Here is a 20331-nt window from a genome sequence, read left to right on the forward strand (position 1 = left end):
TATACCTAAAGCACAAGAAACAAAAGAAAATACAGATAAATGGGAAATTCTCAAAATCAAATGTGTCTGTGCCTCTAAGGGCTTCTCAAAAAGTGAACAGTCAGCCAACTCAATGGGAGAAAATATTTGGAAACCATATATCAGATAAAGTTTTGATATCCTGTATACATAAAGAAATCATACAACTCAACAACAAATGAATACTAACCCAATTATAAAATGGGCTAAAGATATGCATAGACACTTTTCAAAGAGCAAGTACAAATGGCTAAAAAGCACATGAAGAGATGCTCATCTTCATCAGCTACAAAGGGAAATGCAAATCAAGATTCCAATAAGGTATTACCTCACATCTATAAGAGTGGCTGCTGTTAAACAAGCAGAAGACTACAAATGTGGGAGAGGATGTGGAGAAATTGGCACACTTATTCACTGCTGGTGGGAATGTTAATGGTACAGCCACTGTGGAAGACAGTTTGGCGGGTCCTTAGAAAACTAAATATTGAGTTGCCCTAAGACTCACCAATACCACTATTTGGTATATACCCAGAAGAGCTGAAGCAGTAACAAAAACAAACATCTTCACACTGATATTCATAGAAGTATTATTAGCATTTGCCAAAAGACTGAAAAAATCCAAGTGTCCATCAACAGACACGTGGATATACAAAATGTGTCATATAGAAATATGATGGACTATTATGCAACAAACAGTGAGACAAAGTGAGGTCCTGAAGCATATGACAACATGGAAGAACTTGAAGACATAATATTGAGTGAAATAAACCAGACACAAAAGGATAGGAACTGTATCATTTCGCTATTATAACCTTGGTATAGGTAAACTCAGAGGCTTACAATGTAGAATATAGGGGACCTAGAGATACACAGAAGCTAGAGATGGGTGAACTAATGTAAAGGAATGGAAAGAAATGAAGGCAGTTCATTAATGGGTTTATTGCCATACTGAAGGAGAACACAATTAAAAAGGGTTGTATAGAGCCATGAATCCCACCAATTAACACTACAAATATAAATAAGTTCTCACAGGAACTGCTTGACAAGTATGAATCTTGTACAAAGAGTCAATAATAGAGGGGTATAGGGGCATGCTATGGCCTATTTTTAATAGGAAGATATCAACAGTACCACAGCAAAAAGGGGTAAATTATTGGGGGGAGGGAGGGACAAGAGTTAAAGGAAGGCTTGTATTTTCTATTTGTGTTTATCTGTTATTTTTCTCTTTACAGCAAAGAAATTTGTCTAAAATTGAGAGTGTTGATGACTGCAGAACTAAGTGAGGATAATGTGAGTCATGGATTGCTTATTCTGGATGTTATCCATGATGCCTAACGAATGGAGGTGGCCAAAGTGTACAATGACTGAGAAACAGAAAGACGAACTGTGGTATATGCATATGATGGAACATTATGAGGCTACAGAAAGGAAAAAAGTTGTGAGGCATGCAACGATGTGAATGAACTTTGGGGGCATTATGTGGTGCAAATAAGCTGGAAACAAAAGAAAACACTTATAGAAAATTGGGGACTAGATTGTAAGCTCTTATAACAGTAACATTTAGTCCAGAGCTGTAAATGTTATTTCTAGATTTTGAAACACTATGCTATACATGTATAAACTGATATTTCCCTGGAACTTTGGGTACCTGTGTGACACCTAAGACACAGAGCTGGAGTTCTGTAGCTCTGTAAGACAGCATTGCTACATATAACAACTGTTAAAGAAACTGAAAAAGAGATCAGGGTTCAAGTAGAGATAAGAACAAACCTGATCTAGTCGGGACTAAGGTAAATCAGAATACAGAGTAAAGGATGATATTGTCCATATTTTAGAACTTTACCTATTTTTTGAGACCAAAGGAAGACAAGTTTATTTTATTCAAAACCTAAATTTTCTATAGCACATCATCTAACTCAACCTGTCTGGATACCTCATTTAAACAACCTAAACGCATGGAATCCAGAATGGGAACAAGTGCTTATAATTCTGTGTAGCCTGATGTAATACTGGATACATCCCAGAGTATGTTGGGCAGATACTTTTAAAATATTGGCAAAGTCTCCTGAGGGGAGGGGGGTGGGGCTGCAGAAGATGGTGGTCTCCACAACAAATTATAAAAACAGTATATAGCCTGAAAGTAGAATGTGGACCCAAATACCCAGATGCTCCTCCATCAGATGTGTAACAAAAATTAATATGAATGGAATAAATAATTCCAGTGGAATGGTGGATGCACAGAGCATACCAGTGTTAGCAAAATGGCAAAATTCGTATAGTATTAAAGTTGTACTTCAAAAGCTAAGATGTCTAATGATGGCCAAGGAAAATATGACGCTTCCAAAGCCAAGAGAAGGACAAACATACAACAATTAATTTTAGTGGATCTCAAACTTCTCCTAAATCAACAACCTTCTACTCGTGTTAATGTCTTAAGTATCACAATGCAGAATACTCACACATTAAATAAAAGAGTTCTAACTGGTAAAGATCACCTGGATATTTGTAAGAATATATTTAATATATATACATCCATTATGTTTTCAGGTTACAGGAGGGAAAATGCTACACAATTCGTTTTTTCTCTTATTAAGTCTCTGTCATTTAAGCATAAACCTGGAGTATTCAAAGTAGAATTCAGGTTTATAAGATGAAAGCATGGCAAGAAGTGTCAGATTGTTGTGGAAGGATATGTGTGTCTAAAAACTAAAGGAAAAACATAAATGGTATGCTTTATCCACTTGCTTAGTGAAAGAGCTGCAGTTTAAAGTAGTAGGTACAATGAATATTTTTCAAATTGTGTTAATTTTTGAAGTATTTTAGGTGCTGACTTCCAGTAGTATAAAAAATATATTTTGAATTGTTTTGATACCTGTATTCATAGTAAAAAAAAGTTAGAGGTGTTAATGAGTTTCTGTTAAAAGCCACTCCCTGTGTGTTACTTGTAACAGACATGTTACATATTTGTTAACAGTCTTTGTTTAATAAACCATGCAATTAAGTGAAACCAACTAAAAAGAAGTAGGTATATGGATAAGTGATTCTGAAATTAAAGTTAGTCTTAAAATGCGGAAGGTAAAAAAAAAAAAAAAGTCCTCAACCATTAGGGACTTCCAAGTCAATAGGGCAAGTCCTTAATCTTAAGGCTTCCTCTAATGAAACTTATTTCTGTAGCAGAGAGGCTAAGCCTACCTATAGTTATGTGTAAGAGTTACTTCCAGAAAACTTCTTTGGTTGCTCAGATGTGCCCCCCCCACCCCAAGCCCAAATCTGGAAGGAAAATCATTACCCTCCCCCACTACGTGGGACATGACATCCACGGGTGAAAGTCTCCCTGGCAATATGGACATGATTCCCAGGGATGAGGCTGGGCCTGGTGCCATGAGATCTACAACACCTCACTGACTAAAAAAGGGAAAAGAAATATAACAAAATAAGGTATCAGTGGCTAAGATAATTCAAAAATAGTGAGAAGCTATTCTGGAGGCTACTCTCATGCAAGTTTCAGCTAGATATTTCTATTGCCATAGTTTGCCAACCCCCAACCAACATCATTCTTTTTAACCCTAAAGTACATCTAGGGCTCTATCGGCAATTCTACAAAAGTTGTATGCACTATGACTACTTTCCAGAAACCTACAACCTCCAGATGGTTCCTATGCCAGATAAATTCTGAAACCCAGAGGAGCTAGCCTTTCCAGAACATCAACTATTTCCATCCCCCTATCCCATATTATTGACAGCCCTTTCCAACATGAGAAAGTTAGAATGGGCATAGCTCAAATACCCCTAAAGATTGGGAGAAGGATCAAAAGGAGAAGTTGGAGTTATAACAAAGAAGATAGGATGTAACAAGTGAGTATGACTGCCGAATCATGATACTGATATTTCTTTTAGTCTCCAGTGTCTTGGAGCTAGAAGAAAAGATCTGAAATTATGGAACTGTATCTCATACCAAACTTTAAAATCTGTTCTATAACTACTTGTTACAATGTACTTTGAAATTTACTGCTTTCATATTAAAAAAATGTTTTAAAAAATAATAGTGACCACATTACAGGGTTGCTAGAAGGACTGATGAGATGGTCTGAGGAAGCACCTTGAAAAGTAAAGCTTTCTACAAATGTTAGATGATAATGCAGGTGTGATAATAGTTCTTATAGAAAAAAGAAGCCAGATGAAGGTGGCTTGTTTTTTTGAAACATAACCTCCAATTCACTTCTCTTTGCAGGCCTCTATGAGGCAGAAGTGCTGTTGATTAACTGACTTATGGTGAGAAGCCCTTAACGCGTGCATCCAGGGACAGCACTGCTGGGAGGTTTTTAGAATCACAGAAAAATCATTAAGCATTTTCTATACAGCCAAAAATCTGTCCCTGCCTGCCTGCCTGACTATGGTGCCACCTGCCACTCCTCCTGGAGGAGCACATGAATCTTTATCTGAATAAGGATGTTCAAGTTCTTCACTACAAATGCATTGGCACACACTATGATTACAAATGTTTTCTATCATGTAACAGAAGCTGGACGGTGTATATTAAAATGATGATCGCTGTTGTTAGAAAGCTAGGATTTGAGATGATTGATTTCTTTTCGCTATCTTCCAAACTATTCTACTCACTATCTATTATGTGCTTTAAAAATTTACTCATTAATAGGTGAGCATAATTAGTGAGCAGGGCAGAGTATTTCAAGAAGGTTCAATGGGGACAAACATAAGATGTAGTAATTATGTCCTATAGGCACTGGCTCTGCCTCATGACAAAATGCTCCCCAGCCCTAATCTCACGCAGCTGCCCCACATCCCACAGACCAGGATAACAGGGAATCTCATGCATTAGGGAGAAGGGATTGGCATAGCCATCACTGGTCCTGGAAAAAAACTTACACCTCAGTCATCTGATGAAGGATCTCTTACAAGGGAGAGTCTCCCTTCCAGGACCCCCACCCAAAGTTAAAGAGTAAAGTTCCCCTTTGACTGTGGAATCCAGAAGCCAAAAAACACAGACAAAAAGAAAGATTTACAAACGAAACTCAATCAATTCCAGGAAACCTTTGAGAAGGAAGTAAGGAGGCAGGAAAAAGAAAAGGATCAAAGATCATCAGGGCCACTGATGGAAGATTTGGTGAAGAAATGTTTGACCTTCCCTGCCCCTACAAGAGCAGTTTGTATAGATGTACCACAGAGGTGAGCCCCTGGCCCCTGACCTTCCACTCTACAGGTCCTGGCTCTTTGGACTGATGACCAATATCATCTGCCTTGAAATGGTCCCCATCTTCCAACTGCCTTCCAACGTCCCTTTCCTTGTATGGAAGCAGAGGGATTAAGTGAGCCTTCCCAAAGGTGGAAGTCCTCCCTCACTCTCAATCTTCTCCATCCTATGGTTATTCATTTTGGGGTGTTTTTTAACCATAGCCATTGGTTTTCTTCCTGACCTTCCAAGGATACCTTAAGAGTAGAACCTTGGGAAATGGGGAGTTAAGGCTTCTCTGACTGGCAAAGGCTGACTAGGGCACATTTGGAAGACTGACAGGCACTGCTCTTCTAAGGTAGAGCCAGTATTGACCTTGGAGAGAGGAATTTCAAAATCATGACTGGAGAAAGTTTCAGATGGCTGGGGAAGGTTCCAGATGGTAGGGGTGAGAGACATGAGGAAAGAAAGACTGGGAGCAGTCCAATCCCCTCCCTTCAGGAAATGTTGTAAGAATCAAGCTAAGTTTAGCTTTCACACAAGGTGACACAGGCAGGGAAAGGGGAGGGCCTCTGATGCAAGCTTAGAATTGACGACAAATCTTTAATGGCCAGGGTCATTGAAATGTAACGCATAATCAAAAAGAGGAATCTTTGGAGGGAAATTTAAATTAGTTAGACTATCCAGATAGGCTATAACCTCTGGAGTATCCAGCCAATGGAAAAACAGGGGAGGGTCATGCGGGTTAGGCTTAGGAGATAGAAATCACTGCTTTTAGTTGCTCAGCATGCCAGCCACCATTTTTAGGCTAGGTGCCCGTTCTTGCAAGATCGTGAATAATTCTCTTCTCCACAATCAGGTAAGCATTTATTCTCTTTCAAGTATGACATTCTTTCTAACAATGCAGACAAGGAGTCAAGAGAGGGAAGCAGGATCAAGCCATGCATTTTTCAAAAAGGAGGATACCTTGGAAGTCTGTAGGAAGAAGAGGAAGAACAAGTATCAAGAAAGTAAGAGTGGGGACAACGGATGGAGCAAGGCCTCAGAATGGGCACAGGTAAGTGGGGCTGCATTCTTCTTTGATGCAGGGTGGCAGAACCCAAAGAGAGAAGAGAAAAGAGAGATCAATTCTGGAGATGGAGTTGTTCAGCTTGCTTGAGGGACACTGCTCATTAAGTGAACTAGGAGAAGAGATCACCTGTCAAGGGTCAGGATAGGCTTAGGGTACTGAGGAGAGAGGAGAAGTAGAACTGTCATTGGAGAGCTTTCCTAGAGAATGGACAGTAGGACTATGTGTTTGGTGGGTTTAGGGGTAGGTGGCAGGTGTTCAGGCATAATATGAACTCCACTGAAGGGTTTAGCTATGGTATTCAAACTTGGTTCTAACTTGAGTGAACCCAAAATCAGACAGAGGCATGGTATAAATAGGAAGGCTTCGTTGAGGGTGAGAAACATCTGCTGGGCTATGAACTCCAGAGAAGAGTAAAATGTATGTGTTTTGTTCATCTAGTATCCATCCTGCCACAACTGATAGGAGAGTATCAGTAAAGGTCAAAGGCTAAGGCCAGAAAGAGGCACATCAAGGGTCCAGATGTACATAGCCAAGGTAGGGGTTTGGGGAACTTTGGTGCCAAGGAGGATGAGGATTCATGAGACTGTAGGATTTGATCGACAATTAAATGGATGCTCGAGTTTTGGTGGATAATTAAATGGAGGTTGAAATTATAGAGAGTGATGGGCAGAGACAAGGAATATGAACCCTTTGCTTAAGTCAGTGTGCATTACAGAGGTGGAACAAGGAGAATGGGAGTCAAAGTAGTCATGTTTTGAAAAGGTAATAGAGATTGGGCAGCAAGATCTTCAAAAGAGCCATTCACTTATTTAATGAATACTTGCTGTATGCCTACTTGGACAAGTGGCAAACTCCACAGTGACATGGAGTTTTCCTGGAACGCAAGGAAGGACAATGCTGGTGGGAGAAAATGAGGCAGAGAAGGATCATCAGAAGGTGGCTGAAGCAGGGTAGACAGAAAGATAACAGGGGTGAAATGGGCACTGCAGAAGAAGTCTGCATAAGAACAGCTGATGCCATGAGTAGGAGGTAGAAACAGCACAAAGGAAGGAGAGAGGAGGCAGAGGTGGTGAATAGTGGAACATGATAGGGCAGGCCTGGACAACCGAGGTTGACTGAGGGACAGCCACAGCTCCCATCATATACATATACACACCCACATGCAAAAGTTGTTAGGCTGCATTGGATTCATCCAAGTGAACATTTCCATGGCAGCATGGATTTTCCTCTCACTTAGACAAAGCTGGGTGTGCAAGCAGGGGAGGTCAGCACTACCTAACAATTTGTTTCTTTGCTCATCATCTTCTTTGCAGTGCTTTCATTTTAGAAAGAAAGGAAATCATTACATTATATTATTTAATTCTGAGTTTCTTTATGTTATTTTATTTTTATGTTTTGTATTTTGAAAGTTCAGGTTTAATGGGTCTTCTTTTTGTTTGTTTTGTTTTTAAGATGAAGCCAACCATTCTCTAAGTTGGAATTCTCAGCCTCCTTCCTGGGCATGAAAGGACAATTCCCTAAGTGGAAGTTCTTGACACCATGCGCAGATGAATGAAGCTTGCCCCAAGCTCCTCAGGACCTGGGAAGGAGCTGCAACCACGTGCGAGCATGCGCGCATGCTCGCACACGCGCACACACACACACACGCACACATACACACACACACCACACCCCTGCCAACCCCCAACCTCCTTTGTTCTCCTCTAGGAAGGCTCTATCTGTCTCATCACTGACTACTCTGTCTCCCTGTGTGCTGTTTCTATGTGCTCCTCTGTAGGACAATTACTTACCCTTAGGAAGGTCTTTCTAGGTCTGGCTGGGCTCTGTCCCAGGACTCTGACTGAATTCATGTGAAAAAAAAACCCCAATAAAACCATGAACAATCATAAAGCAAGGGTCCCCATGTCAGAGTGTACTGTGTCCCCATATGCCCTGAACTGATATGGAACAGGATGGTGCTCAGAAGATATGCATTAAATCCAGGAAGGCTTTCTGGAGGAGACAAGTAGGAAGGGGCTTGGGAAGAAGAAAGGCACAAACTGGCAGAAGGTTGAGAGACAGGCACTACAGGTGCCTGCACTATAGGAAAATGGCAGGCATAAGAGAAATGGAAGGATTAGCTGGCTGGCCATGGTACAGGAAGGAAATCCAGCTAACAAAGGCTCAGGGGCTATAAAGGAGAAGGAGGCAAAGAACAGAGCAGGTTACCAGAGGGTTATGGGTCATGGTCTGGGAGTCCGAGCTATGGAGGAACCGTAGAAGTCAGGGGACTGGCAATGACCAGTGGCCTGTAGGACTTCTGATTAAGGTCTTCCCACAAACTCAGATTTCAAGTTTACAAAGATCTTGTGGGTTGCCTTATCTAAGCTTTGACCCACACTGAAACCCCTGCTACATGATCCTGCCAAGGGATTGTTCAGCCTGTGCATCAATATCTTCAGTGACAGAGATACCGCCTAGCAAGTTATGCAAGTACCTAACACTCATGGGGAAAAGCAACTTTCCAGTCACTCCTGCTTAACAGCAACTTCAATAATAAAATGCAGTCACTACTACTCTGTAGAAGTAATATAATAATAATAATAAGTAGTAGTAGTAGTGGCACTTAATATTATAAAAGGCTTTTACACACTCCCATTGTATGCTCTACACTTACCTCCACCCCTACCCTCTGAATCATCAGTTCCTCAGCCTTCCCTGTGATCAAGTCAGAGACAATTTCTGCTCACTTTCCCATTCCCCCTACTCCCACTCTCTCCCTTCTCTCCATCAGGTCAGCAGTGTCTGTGGACAGGATTCCTGCATTGTGGAACTATACTTGGTTTTTCCCTTGTGACTTCCTACTACTCTTTATAGACCATTAAATTATGCAGAAATAAAGGTTCGGTCGATGAGGTGTACACACTTGGACATTGTTTCAGTTTCCTTGGCTGCTCAAGAAAATACTATGTGAAGAATGCTTAAACAATGGGAATTTGATGGCTCATGTTTTTAAGGCTAAGAAAAAGTACAAATCAAGGCATCATGAAGGGAGCACTACAGGCAGATATGAAAAGACAAGAGAGGTTTGGAAAAGAGTATAGAAATAAAAACTATTAGTAAAGGTAAAAAGAGAAAAAAATAGACATATAAAATCCCAAAGACTAAATGTTAGAAGAAAGTACTGCCTTTACAGTAATAACATTAAATGTTAATGGATTAAACTCCCCAATCAAAAGACACACACTGGCAGAATGGATTAATAAACAGGACCCATCTATATGCTGTCTACAGGAGACTCATTTTAGAACCAAGAACAAAAACAGATTGAAAGTGTAAGGTTGGGAAAAGATGTTTCATGCAAACAACAACCAGATAAGAGCTGGGGTAGCTATACTAATAGCCAACAAATTAGACTTCAAATGTAAAACAATTAAAAGAAACAAAGAAGGACACTATGTATTAATGAACTGAACAATTCATCAAGAAGACATAACAATCATTAATATTTATGCACCAAACTAGAGTGCCTAATATACATAAGACACACACTGACAACACTGAAGGCAAAAGTAGATATCACTACAAGTGAAGCAGAGACTTCAATTCCCCATTCTCATCAATGAATAGAATATCTAGACAGAGGATCAATAAGGAAACAGAGATTTTGAATAATACAAGAAATGAACTAGACTTATTAGACATTTACAGAACATTATTTCCCACAACAGCAGGATATACATTTTTCTCAAGGGTTCACAGATCATTCTCAAAGATAGAACACATGCTAAGTCAAAAAGAAAGTCTCAATACATTTTGAAAGACTGAAACCATACAAAATTCTTTCTTTGATCATAGTGGAATGAACTTGGAAATTAATTGCAGGTGGCAGGCCAGAAAACACACAATATATTGAATATTGAGGCTAAATAAAACACTCAAACAACCAGTGGGTCAAAGAAGAAACTACAAGAGAAATCAGTAAATATCTTGAGGCAAACAAAAATGAAAACACAACATATCAAAACTTATGAGACACACCAAAGGCAGTGCTGAGAAGGAAATTGATTTCCCTCAATGTCTATATTAAAAAAGAAGAAAGAACAAAAATCAAGGACTTACCTGCTCATCTGAAGTAACTAGAAAAGAACAGCAAACTAATCTCAAAGCAAAGAGAAGGAATGAAATAACAAAGATCAGAGCAAAAATAAATGAACTTGAGAATATGAGAAAATCAAGATAACCAGAAGTTGGTTCTTTGAGAAAATCCACAAAATTGATGAACCCTTAACTAGGCTGAAAAAAGACAGAGAGAAAGGGTGCAAATAAACAAATCAGAAATGGGAGAGGGGACATAACAACTGACCCCACAAAATTAAAGGAGATAATGAGAGGATACTATGAGCAACTACACGCTAATAAACTATACAATATGGATGGAATGGACAACTTCCTAGAAAAGCATGAACAACCAACATTGACTTGAGAAGAAATAGGCGACATCAACAAATGAATCACAAGTAAAGAAATGGAATCAATCATTAAGAAGCTCCCCAAAAAAGAAAAGTCCAGGACCAGATGGCATCACATGTGAATTCTACCAAGTATTCAAGTAAGAATTACTACCAATCCTGCTCAAACTCTTCAAAAAAATTGAAAAGTAGGGAGCACTACCTAACTCATTCTATGAAATGAAATGCACCCTTATATCAAAGCCAGACAAAGATTCTACAAGAAAGGAACATTACAAACCAAGCTGTTTAATAAATTAAGATGCAAAAATCTGTAACAAAATACTCACAAATCAAATCCAGGAGTACATGAAAAGAATTATACACCATGGCCATATAGGATTTATTCTAGGTATGCAAGGCTGATTCAACAAAAGAAAATCAATTAATGTAATATATGACATCAATAAATCAAAGTGGAAAATCCACATGATCATCTCAATGGAAGCAGAGAAGGCATCTGACAAAATACAACATTCTTTATTGATAAAAATACTTCAAAAGATAGGAATAGAAGAGAACTTCATCAATGGGATAAAGGGAATATATGAGAAACCCACAGTGAACATCATACTCAATGGGGAAAGACTGAAAACTTTCCCTTTAAAATCAGACACAAGACAAGGGCACCTACTGTCATCACTATTATTCAACACTGTACTTGAAGTTCTAGCCAGAGCAATTAGGCAAGAAAAAGAAATAAAAAGTATCCAAATTGGAAAGGAAGAAGTAAAACTTTTACAGTCTGCAGATGACATGATACTATATGTAGAAAATCCCAAAAAATCTACAGCAAAGATACTAGTGTTAATAAACAAGTATAGCACAGTGGCAGGGTACAAGATAAACACTCCAAAATCAGTACTATTCCTATACATTAGTAATGTACAATCAGAGGAGGAAATCAAGAAAAATTCCATTTACAATAGGAACCAAAAGAATCAAATATTTAGGAGTAAATTTAAGGATACAAAAGACCTATACACAGAAAACTATTAAAAAATGCTAATTAGGAAATTAGCTTTCCTAATGCTTATTAGGAAAACCTAAATAAATGGAAGGGCATATCATGTTCATAGATTGGAAGACTAAATATAGTTAAGATGTCAATTTTACCAAATTGATTTAAAGATTCAATGCAATACGAATTAAAATCCTAACAACTTACTTTGTAGAAACAGAAAAACCAATAACCAAATCTATTTGGAAGGGCAAGGGTGCCCCAAATAGCTAATATCTTAAGAAAGAAAAATGAAGTAATGAAGCGGAGGTCTCACACTACCTAACTGCAAAGCATATTACAAACCTACATTGGTCAAAACAGCATGGTACTGTCATAAAGATTATATACTGAAGAATGGAATCAAATTGAGTGCTCAGAAATAGATGCTCTCATCTACAGACAATCGATTTTCTTTTTCTTTTTTTTTTTCTGTCCTCTGGGAACAGACAATTGATCTTTGATAAGGCAGTCAAGTCAAATCAACTGAGACAGAGCAGCCTCTTTAATAAATGGTGTTTGGAGAACTGGATATTGGTAGCCAAAAGATGAATGAGGACCCATACATAACACCTGATAAAAAATTAACTCAAAATAGATCAAAGACCTAAACATTAGAGCCAAGAACATGAAACTTTTCCCAAAAAAATGTATGGAAACACCTACATTTTTTGTAGTTTTTTGATGGGTGGAGTTTCCTACACTTTACACCCAAAGTGCAAGCAATGAGAAAAGAAATAGATAAACAGGATCTCCTCAAAAGTATATACTTTTGTGTATCAAAAGGACCTTGTTAAGAAAGTAAAAAGGCAGCCTACACAATTGGAAGACAATATTTGGAAACCATATATCAGAAAAGGGTTTAATATCCAGAATATATAAAGAGATTCTTCAACTCAACAACAAAACCCAAACAACCTAATTTAAAAATGGGCAAAAGGCATGGAAGGAAACACAAATGGCTAAAAGGCACATGAAAAGATGCTCAACCTCAGCAGCCATTAGGGAAATGCAAATCAAAACCACAATGAGATAAAATTTCACACCTACTAGATTGGACATTATCAAAAAAAACAGAAAACTACAAGTGCTGGAGAGGATGTGAAAAAGGAGGCTCACTTATTCACTGTCAGTGGAAATGTATAATGGCACAACTGCTCTGGAAGGCAGTTTGGTAGTTCCTCAGGAAGCTAAGTATAGAACTGAAATATGACCCAGCAATCCCATTTCTAGTTATATATTCAGTGGAACTGAAGACAAGGACATGAATGGACACTTGCACAATGATGTTTATAGTGGCATTATTCATGATTGCCAAGAGATGGAAACAGCCCAAATGTCCATTAATGGAAGAGTGGGTAAACACGCTGTGTGGTATATACATACCAATGGAATATTGTGCAGCTGTAAGACAGAATAAAGTCATGACACATAGAACAACATGGATGAATCTTGAGTACATTATGCTAGTGAATTAGCCAGAAACAAAAGGTCAAATACTGTATAGTATCACTAATATGAACTAATATTAATGAGTGAATTTTAAGAGTCAAAGTTGAGAGCACAGGTTATCAGGAAATAGAAAGAGGGTAAAGATTGGGCATTTGCTGTTGAAGGAGAACAGAATGTTCAACACAATTGATTGTAAAGATCCAGAAATGGATAATGCAATATTATCTGATGGAAGCACAACAGTGTAAGCACCGGAACAAAGCTGAATGTGAGTATGGTTGAGGGACGAGGCTTGTATGACACCAGAAGGAAAGACAGAGAACAAAGACTAGGATGAAATAACTTAGCAAAGCCTAGAATGGGGACAATTATGGTGATTTAATGTACAAATATAAGAATGTTTTCACATGAGGGAGAATAACAGAATGTCAACATTGCAAGGTATTAAAAATGGGATGATATATAGATCAAATACAATCAATGCACACTAGGGTCCATAGTTAATAATATTGTAATATACTTCCATCGAATGTAATTGTTTTGGTTTGCTAAAGGTGCCAGGATGCAAGATACCAGAAATGGAATGGCTTTAAAAGGAGGAATTTATTAAGTTACAAGTTTCCAGTTCTAGGGCCATAAAAATGTCCAAACTAAGGCATCCAGATAAAGATATCCTGACTCAAGGAAGACCGATGTCTGTCACATGGGAAGGCATGTGGCTGGTGTGTGTTGGTCCTTGGTTCCTAGTCCTGTTGCTTCTAGTTCTGATGCCAGTGATTTCTTCTCCAAGCATCTCTGGGCCTTCACTTAGCTCCTCCAGGACACAACTCTGGGTTCTGGTTTGCTTAACATCTCATGGGAAGGCACCTGGCAATGTCTGCTGGGCTCTGCAACTCCAGACATCCACGTCTAGGCATCTTCTCTCTCTGTCAGCACTCCAAGCACCATCAAATGTCTGAGTCTCTGTACAGTCTCATGCAACTGCATTCTGGAGCTTCTGCATTTCCAAATGTCTGTGTCTATGTTAACTATGAAGCAATTGTTCTCCAAGCATCTAGGTTAGCTATGAAGCAATTGTTTTCCAAGTGTCTGAGCTTCCTCCAAAAGATTTGCCCTTTTAAAATCAAGACCCACCCTGAAAAGGTGGAGTAACATCTCCATCTAATCAAAAGGTCACACCAAAACTGGATGTGTCACATCTCCATGGAAACAATCCAATTAAAAGATCACACCCATAATTGAGTGGGTCAATTTCCAAGGAAATAAATCTAATCAGAGGTTTCCATACCTACAATATTGAATCAGGATTAAAGGTCATGGCTTTTCTGGTATACACAACACTTTCAAACCAGCACAGCAACAAAGGCAACATGCAGAAGCTAAATGTCAATAAGCAGGGGATATGGGAAAAGGGTATGGGATTCTTTGCTGAAATGAAAATGTCTTCATATAGACTGTGGTGGTGAAGGCATGGCTATGTGATTATACCAGGAATCATTGATTATTTTTAGTTAGTTTGGATTGTATGGTATGAATAAAAGTGCTTAAAAATAAACAGAGTAAGTACTGAGGAAAATGTGGAGAGAGAGATATATCAATACATGGTTGGTGGGGAAGTAGCGTGGTGCGGTCCCTCTGGAGGGCAGTATGGTGGTTCCATAGGAAGCCAGATGTTGTCAGGTGTATGCTTGGAGGAAATGAAAGCCACATGAATGGATGTTTGCACACTGTGTTTATGGTCACAGCATTTATGTTTTGCAATGGATGGAAGTGTCCTAAGGGTACAGTGACTGAAGAACAAAAGGAGGAACTGTAGTATATACATTCAACAGAATACTGAGCTGCTGTAAGAAATGAAGGTTGTGAGGTATGCAACCAGGTGAATGAATCTTCAGGACAGTATGTTGAGTGAAATAAGCCAGAAACAAAATGATAAATAATGTCACATTTATATGGACTAACTATAATGTGTAAACTCTGAGAATTGAATTTGAGAACACAGTTTATCAGGAGAAGGTTTATTGTAAAGTTTCCTTGATTGTAAAGTCTTATAGCAGTCATATCTATTCTGGTGTTGTGCCTGTTATTTTTGAATTCTGAGATGGTAGTTCTTTGTGCTAAACCTGGTCATTTCCTGGAACTTCGAGTATTTGTATTATACCTGAGACTCAGTGCTGGAGTTCTACAGCTATAAAAGTCAGCACTACCCTATGCAGCGACTGTTAAAAACTCTAAAAGAGTGATCAGACTTCAATTAGAGAAATGAATGAATCTGTTCTGGTTAGGACTAAGGTAAATCATATTAAAGGGTAAAAGGTGATATTGACTATATATTAAAACTTCAATGTCTGTGTGAGACCAAAGGAAGAGATATTTATTTGGTGTAAAATTTATATTTTCAGCACTATACTACCTAATTTAACCTGTATGCTCAGTTTATTTGAATACTATAATTATATGAAACCTTGAATAGGGAGCAAGATCTTGTTGGTCTGCACACGTTAGTGTGATGCCCCGATATATATTCCCGAGTAATTTGGGCAGTGAATGAAAAAGTATTTGCAAAGTCCCCTTGAGGGACTGGAGAAAAAGGTGAAATATTCAACTTCCCACCTGGGTGGTATTTTCACAAGCATTGAGGACTGCCAAGTTGATGGGCCAGGTCCTTGATCTTGGGGCTCACTCCTATAAAACCTATTCCTGCAAAGGAGAAGCTAAAGCCTACTTATGCCTAAGAGTCACCCCAGAGAACCTCTTTTGTTGCTCAAATGTGGTCTGTCTCTCTCTAAGCTAACTCCTCAGGTAAACTCACTGCTCCTCCCCCTATGTGGGACCTGACTCCAAGGGGTGTAACTCTCCCTGGCAACATGGGACAGGACTCTGGGGATCAGCGTGGACCCAGCATCATGGGATTGAGAAGGCCTTCTTGACCAAAAAGGGGAAGAGAAATGAAACAAAGTTTCAGTGGCTGAGAGATATCAAATAGAGTTAAGAGGTCATTCTGGAGGTTATTCTTATATAGTATAAAGAGAGCCCTTTTCAGTTTTTTGTATATTGGAGTAGCTAGAGGGAAATATCTGATACTGTTCAACTGTAATCCAATAGCCCTGATTCTTAAAGATGATTGTAGAATTATATAGCTTTCATGGTGTGACCATGTGATTGTGAAAACATTGTGACCGATGCTCCCTTTATCCAGTGCATGGACAGATGAGTAACGAAATAAAGACAAAAAAATATGGGGGTATGTGATACTTTGAGTGTTTGTTTTTACTTTAATTTTTAATTGCATTCATTTTTTTTGGAGTAATGAAAATGTTAAAAAAAATTCATTGTGATGATGAATTCACAGCTATATGATACTGTGAACCACTGACTGTACACTTTTGATGATTATATGGTATGTGAATATATCTCAGTAAAATTGCACTAAAAAAAGACCCTTCTTAACTGAGGGGAGACACACCTTAACTGAAGAAACCTTATCACAAAGTCCTCCTTACAATGGGTTCACACCCATAAGAAAGGATTAAGTTTAAGAACATGTTTTTCTGGGATACATATAGCTCCAAACCACCACAGATGTGTATCTCACAATATCATCCTTTGTCACTCATAGGAACATTACCCTATCCCCACCCCAGTGGCCCCCAGAGATTCTGATCCAGGAAGCCTGCAGTTGAGTTCCAGAACTGGCACCCAGAATGATTCTGTGTATCTTCTAGTTTGAGAACAACCACCTTTTGAGAACAAAAGGCTCTGGCTGGTCACTGACTTCAGTTGCATCAGGGAACAACCAAACCTTTTCTTAAAGAGCCAGAAAGCAAATTTAGGCTCACAGGCCATCTGGCTCTGCCTCAAGTATTCAACCCTGCCATTGTAGCTAGAAAGCAGCATCTGACACTACCTATAGAAAGCTGAAAAATGGCTCCCAAAGATATCAGGTCCTAACCTTGGAAGCTGTAGATGTTACCTTACATGGTACAGACTTTGCAAATGTGAGCAGTTAAGGATCTTGAGATAGGGAGATTATCCTGGACTATCTAGGTAGGCCCTAAATGCAATCACAAGTGTCCTTGTAAGAGGAAGGCACAGAGTGATTTGAAAGACAGAAGAGAAGAAGGTAATGTAACAATGGAGGTAGAGCTTGGAGGAGTGTGGCCACAAGCCAAGGAATGCCAGACACCACCAGCAGCTGGAAGAGGCAAGAATGGATTCTCCTACACAAAGGAGGGACAGCCCTAGCTATACCTTGATGTCAGCCCCGGGAAACCGATTTCAGACTTCTGGCTTCCAGAATTATGAGACAGTAAATATCTATTGTTTTAAGCCTGTGTAATTAGTTATTGGTAACAGGAAACTAATATACTACCTAAACAAAGAGACATGGCTGTGCTCCAATAAAACTTTATTTACAGAAACAGGCAGTTGACCAGAAGGCTATTGTTTGCTTATCTTTGAATTAGATGCTAACAGGTCCAGGTACACAAGACGGGTGAAAGAGTAAAGTAGGGAATAAATATTTGGAAGTTACTATCCAGGAAAAAATAAAACAAATACAACAAACTAAATACAAACACTCACTTGAGTTCCCTTTGCCATGAAGGAGAAAGAGCAAGATGAAAATATTTTCAATCTTTTGTCCATGACCCATTCAGAGATGAATTCAAACAAAACCTCTAGGAATGTGTGAAGTGAACAGTCTTCCAGCTGGAGCATCTCCCACTAGGGCCTCAGTGGTGCCTGCTGGGCCTGACAGTCCTGGGAAGGTGGGGCATGGCATGGCAGGAGGGGGTGTGAGGTGTGGGGGAGGGACTGAGGAAGCAACTTGTGGTTGCAAAAGTCCTTCAGAACAGCCAACTAGGACCAGAGCTCTGCTGTCTCTGTCTGCCTCTGGAGAGGGTGAGCAGCTGCTCTGAGCATCACCCGCTACTTCTTTCTTAAAAACACATAAAGAAGTGAGCACATGCATGCATACATATGTGCACATATAAATGAACACAAACAGACACCCACAAACAATTCCTCTAGGTCTGCTACAAAGGAAAGTTGCACAAAGACTCACCAGACACGAAGGCCACTTTTTCCTTTAGGATAGGAAGGACATCAGAAGCTTTCAAACCATCATTCCGAAAAGAGCCTGTGGGACAATGAAACAGAAGGAATCAGGGTGAAACAGATCAGATGTTTGAGTCACTGAGTGCCACCATCAATCTTTCAACCCAACATTGGTCATAAATGTATGCCTTCTTAAGACCCTACAGCTGAGCGATAGAACAGGAGAGGGTGCACACAGAAAGGACATGCCCATGTGGGACCAAACCACTGGGGTGACCAAAGGTGTAAGACCTCCTCGTCCCTCCAAGGAAACGACAGTTCAAGTTACTCCCATATACCCTGGGAGGCAAGAAGTATACCCTGTCACTATAAATAACTTAAAAACGGGGCTTTTTTAAAAATTATTTTTGCACTCCTAATGCCTAGCACAGTGTCTGATACATGGCTAATAGTAAGTATATGTTGAATGAGTTAATGTCAAGATGGACCACAATATCCTAAATAATTATTTTTACCTTTCCTGTAAGTGGCTTAAATGACTACTGGCCTTCATTTTGCAAATAGGAAACGTAAACCATAAAAATTCCAAAGTCAGAAGCAAACTTGATGAGAGAAAAGCCCTAACTATCCTTCCTCGATGTCAATATCATCAGTTTCCAATGGACAGGAGGAATGAAGAGACTCCGATTTGGGAAAGACATCACACCTTTCTTTGGCAACCCCTTCTATGTCTAAATCTTGCTTCTCAGTTGGAAACTCTTTTCTGGGGTGAAGAATTCCTGTTAGCGGGCTAATGACAGTGGCCTGGAGCACATATAAAATGGAAAATAAAGACGTATCTGGAGAAACAGTAGCCTCTGAAGGCAAATGACAACCCAGCCCAGTATGAGATGTGTGGGAAGTGAGGACCTGCTTACACACAGAAAACCCTAGCCAGCTCTCTCCACCCCTATTATGTAACAGAGTATTCCACGTGGACTCGCAGGAACAACCAGCCCACACTCACAGTCTTTCCTGGCTGCAATGGGGATCTCTGTTTGTATTACCCCTGGAACACAAGTGGTTCTATCTCAGTTCAGTGGGTCAAAAACAAAGGCCATGGAGACTGCCCTCTAATTGTTGCTTCCTCCATGGCTTACTCCCAAGCTCCTCCCTTGGGGTCCAAATCTGACAATCTACAGAAAAGAGTAAAAGGCTGGGAAGGACAGTCCCACTGAACCGCCTCTATCCCGAAACATTAACTCTTTCAAAAGTCTCTCCTGGGAACTGGGGCACCAACACAGTCTTGGAGGAAGGGAAATGAACCCATTACATACTCAGTGAAGGAGGAAGAGAGATGTTGTTCCTAACATGTGAGTTTCCACAATCAGAGGTCATATACCCTAATTCAAACAAATTACCAAAGTATCTCTGATCATTTCCCCCATCTCTTCTTTTTTCATATTTCACGAAATGAAGATGGTAAGCCTTTTAGTTCATCAGGTATTTCTCTTTATAAATTAACCCATAGCACCTGATGCATGGATATTCAGCTGCAGGGCTCACTTTGAGAAGACTGTGGGCAGTAGAAGAAAAAAAAATAACACCATAAAAAAGGAAAACTCTAACTTCAAAGACCATAAACATTGTTTTGTACTTCCTGTCCTTTGTTTCTTCATATCTTTATGTTCTGACCTTATCTTCCAAAATAGAAAAACAATTAAATTTCACTAGTAGAGAACAATCAGGCTTCATGTAAATTATTAAGGAATCTATAAATAGATTCATAGTTGTTTTTCTTCACCCTGATGCAATAAAGAGACCTTTCAGCTTCCCTGGCAAGGAAGAGTCCTATCAGGCTTACTGACTAGATAAGTGTTGACCTTATCTAATAAATGAATTGTTTGTATAAAATGATGCTTCTGCATCAGAGTAACTGAAATAATTCTTTCTATATATCAGTTTTAAAACACTCCTCTCCACATCACTATGCATACTACTAATTTCTACAGAAAAAAAAATTTAATTGCAAAAAGTTAAGCTTCAGCCTTGTCCTCTTCCAGGTTATTTA

At 39.3% G+C, this 20331-nt stretch overlaps 1 protein-coding gene across 9 annotated transcripts in view; it reads right to left on the reverse strand.

Moving 5' to 3' along the window:
- The window catches only part of KALRN (kalirin RhoGEF kinase), a 758640-nt gene that overhangs the window by 548286 nt on the left and 190023 nt on the right, over positions 1-20331 (reverse strand). For all 9 annotated transcript variants that reach the window (XM_077118101.1, XM_077118100.1, XM_077118114.1 and 6 more), the window contains exon 2: positions 18289-18363. In XM_077118101.1, coding sequence (XP_076974216.1) covers positions 18289-18363 — 75 coding nt within the window. The remainder of the gene's footprint in view (positions 1-18288; positions 18364-20331) is intronic.

The sequence above is a fragment of the Tamandua tetradactyla genome, chromosome 10 (genome assembly GCF_023851605.1).
Source record: "Tamandua tetradactyla isolate mTamTet1 chromosome 10, mTamTet1.pri, whole genome shotgun sequence".
Taxonomy (NCBI): Eukaryota; Metazoa; Chordata; class Mammalia; order Pilosa; family Myrmecophagidae; genus Tamandua; species Tamandua tetradactyla.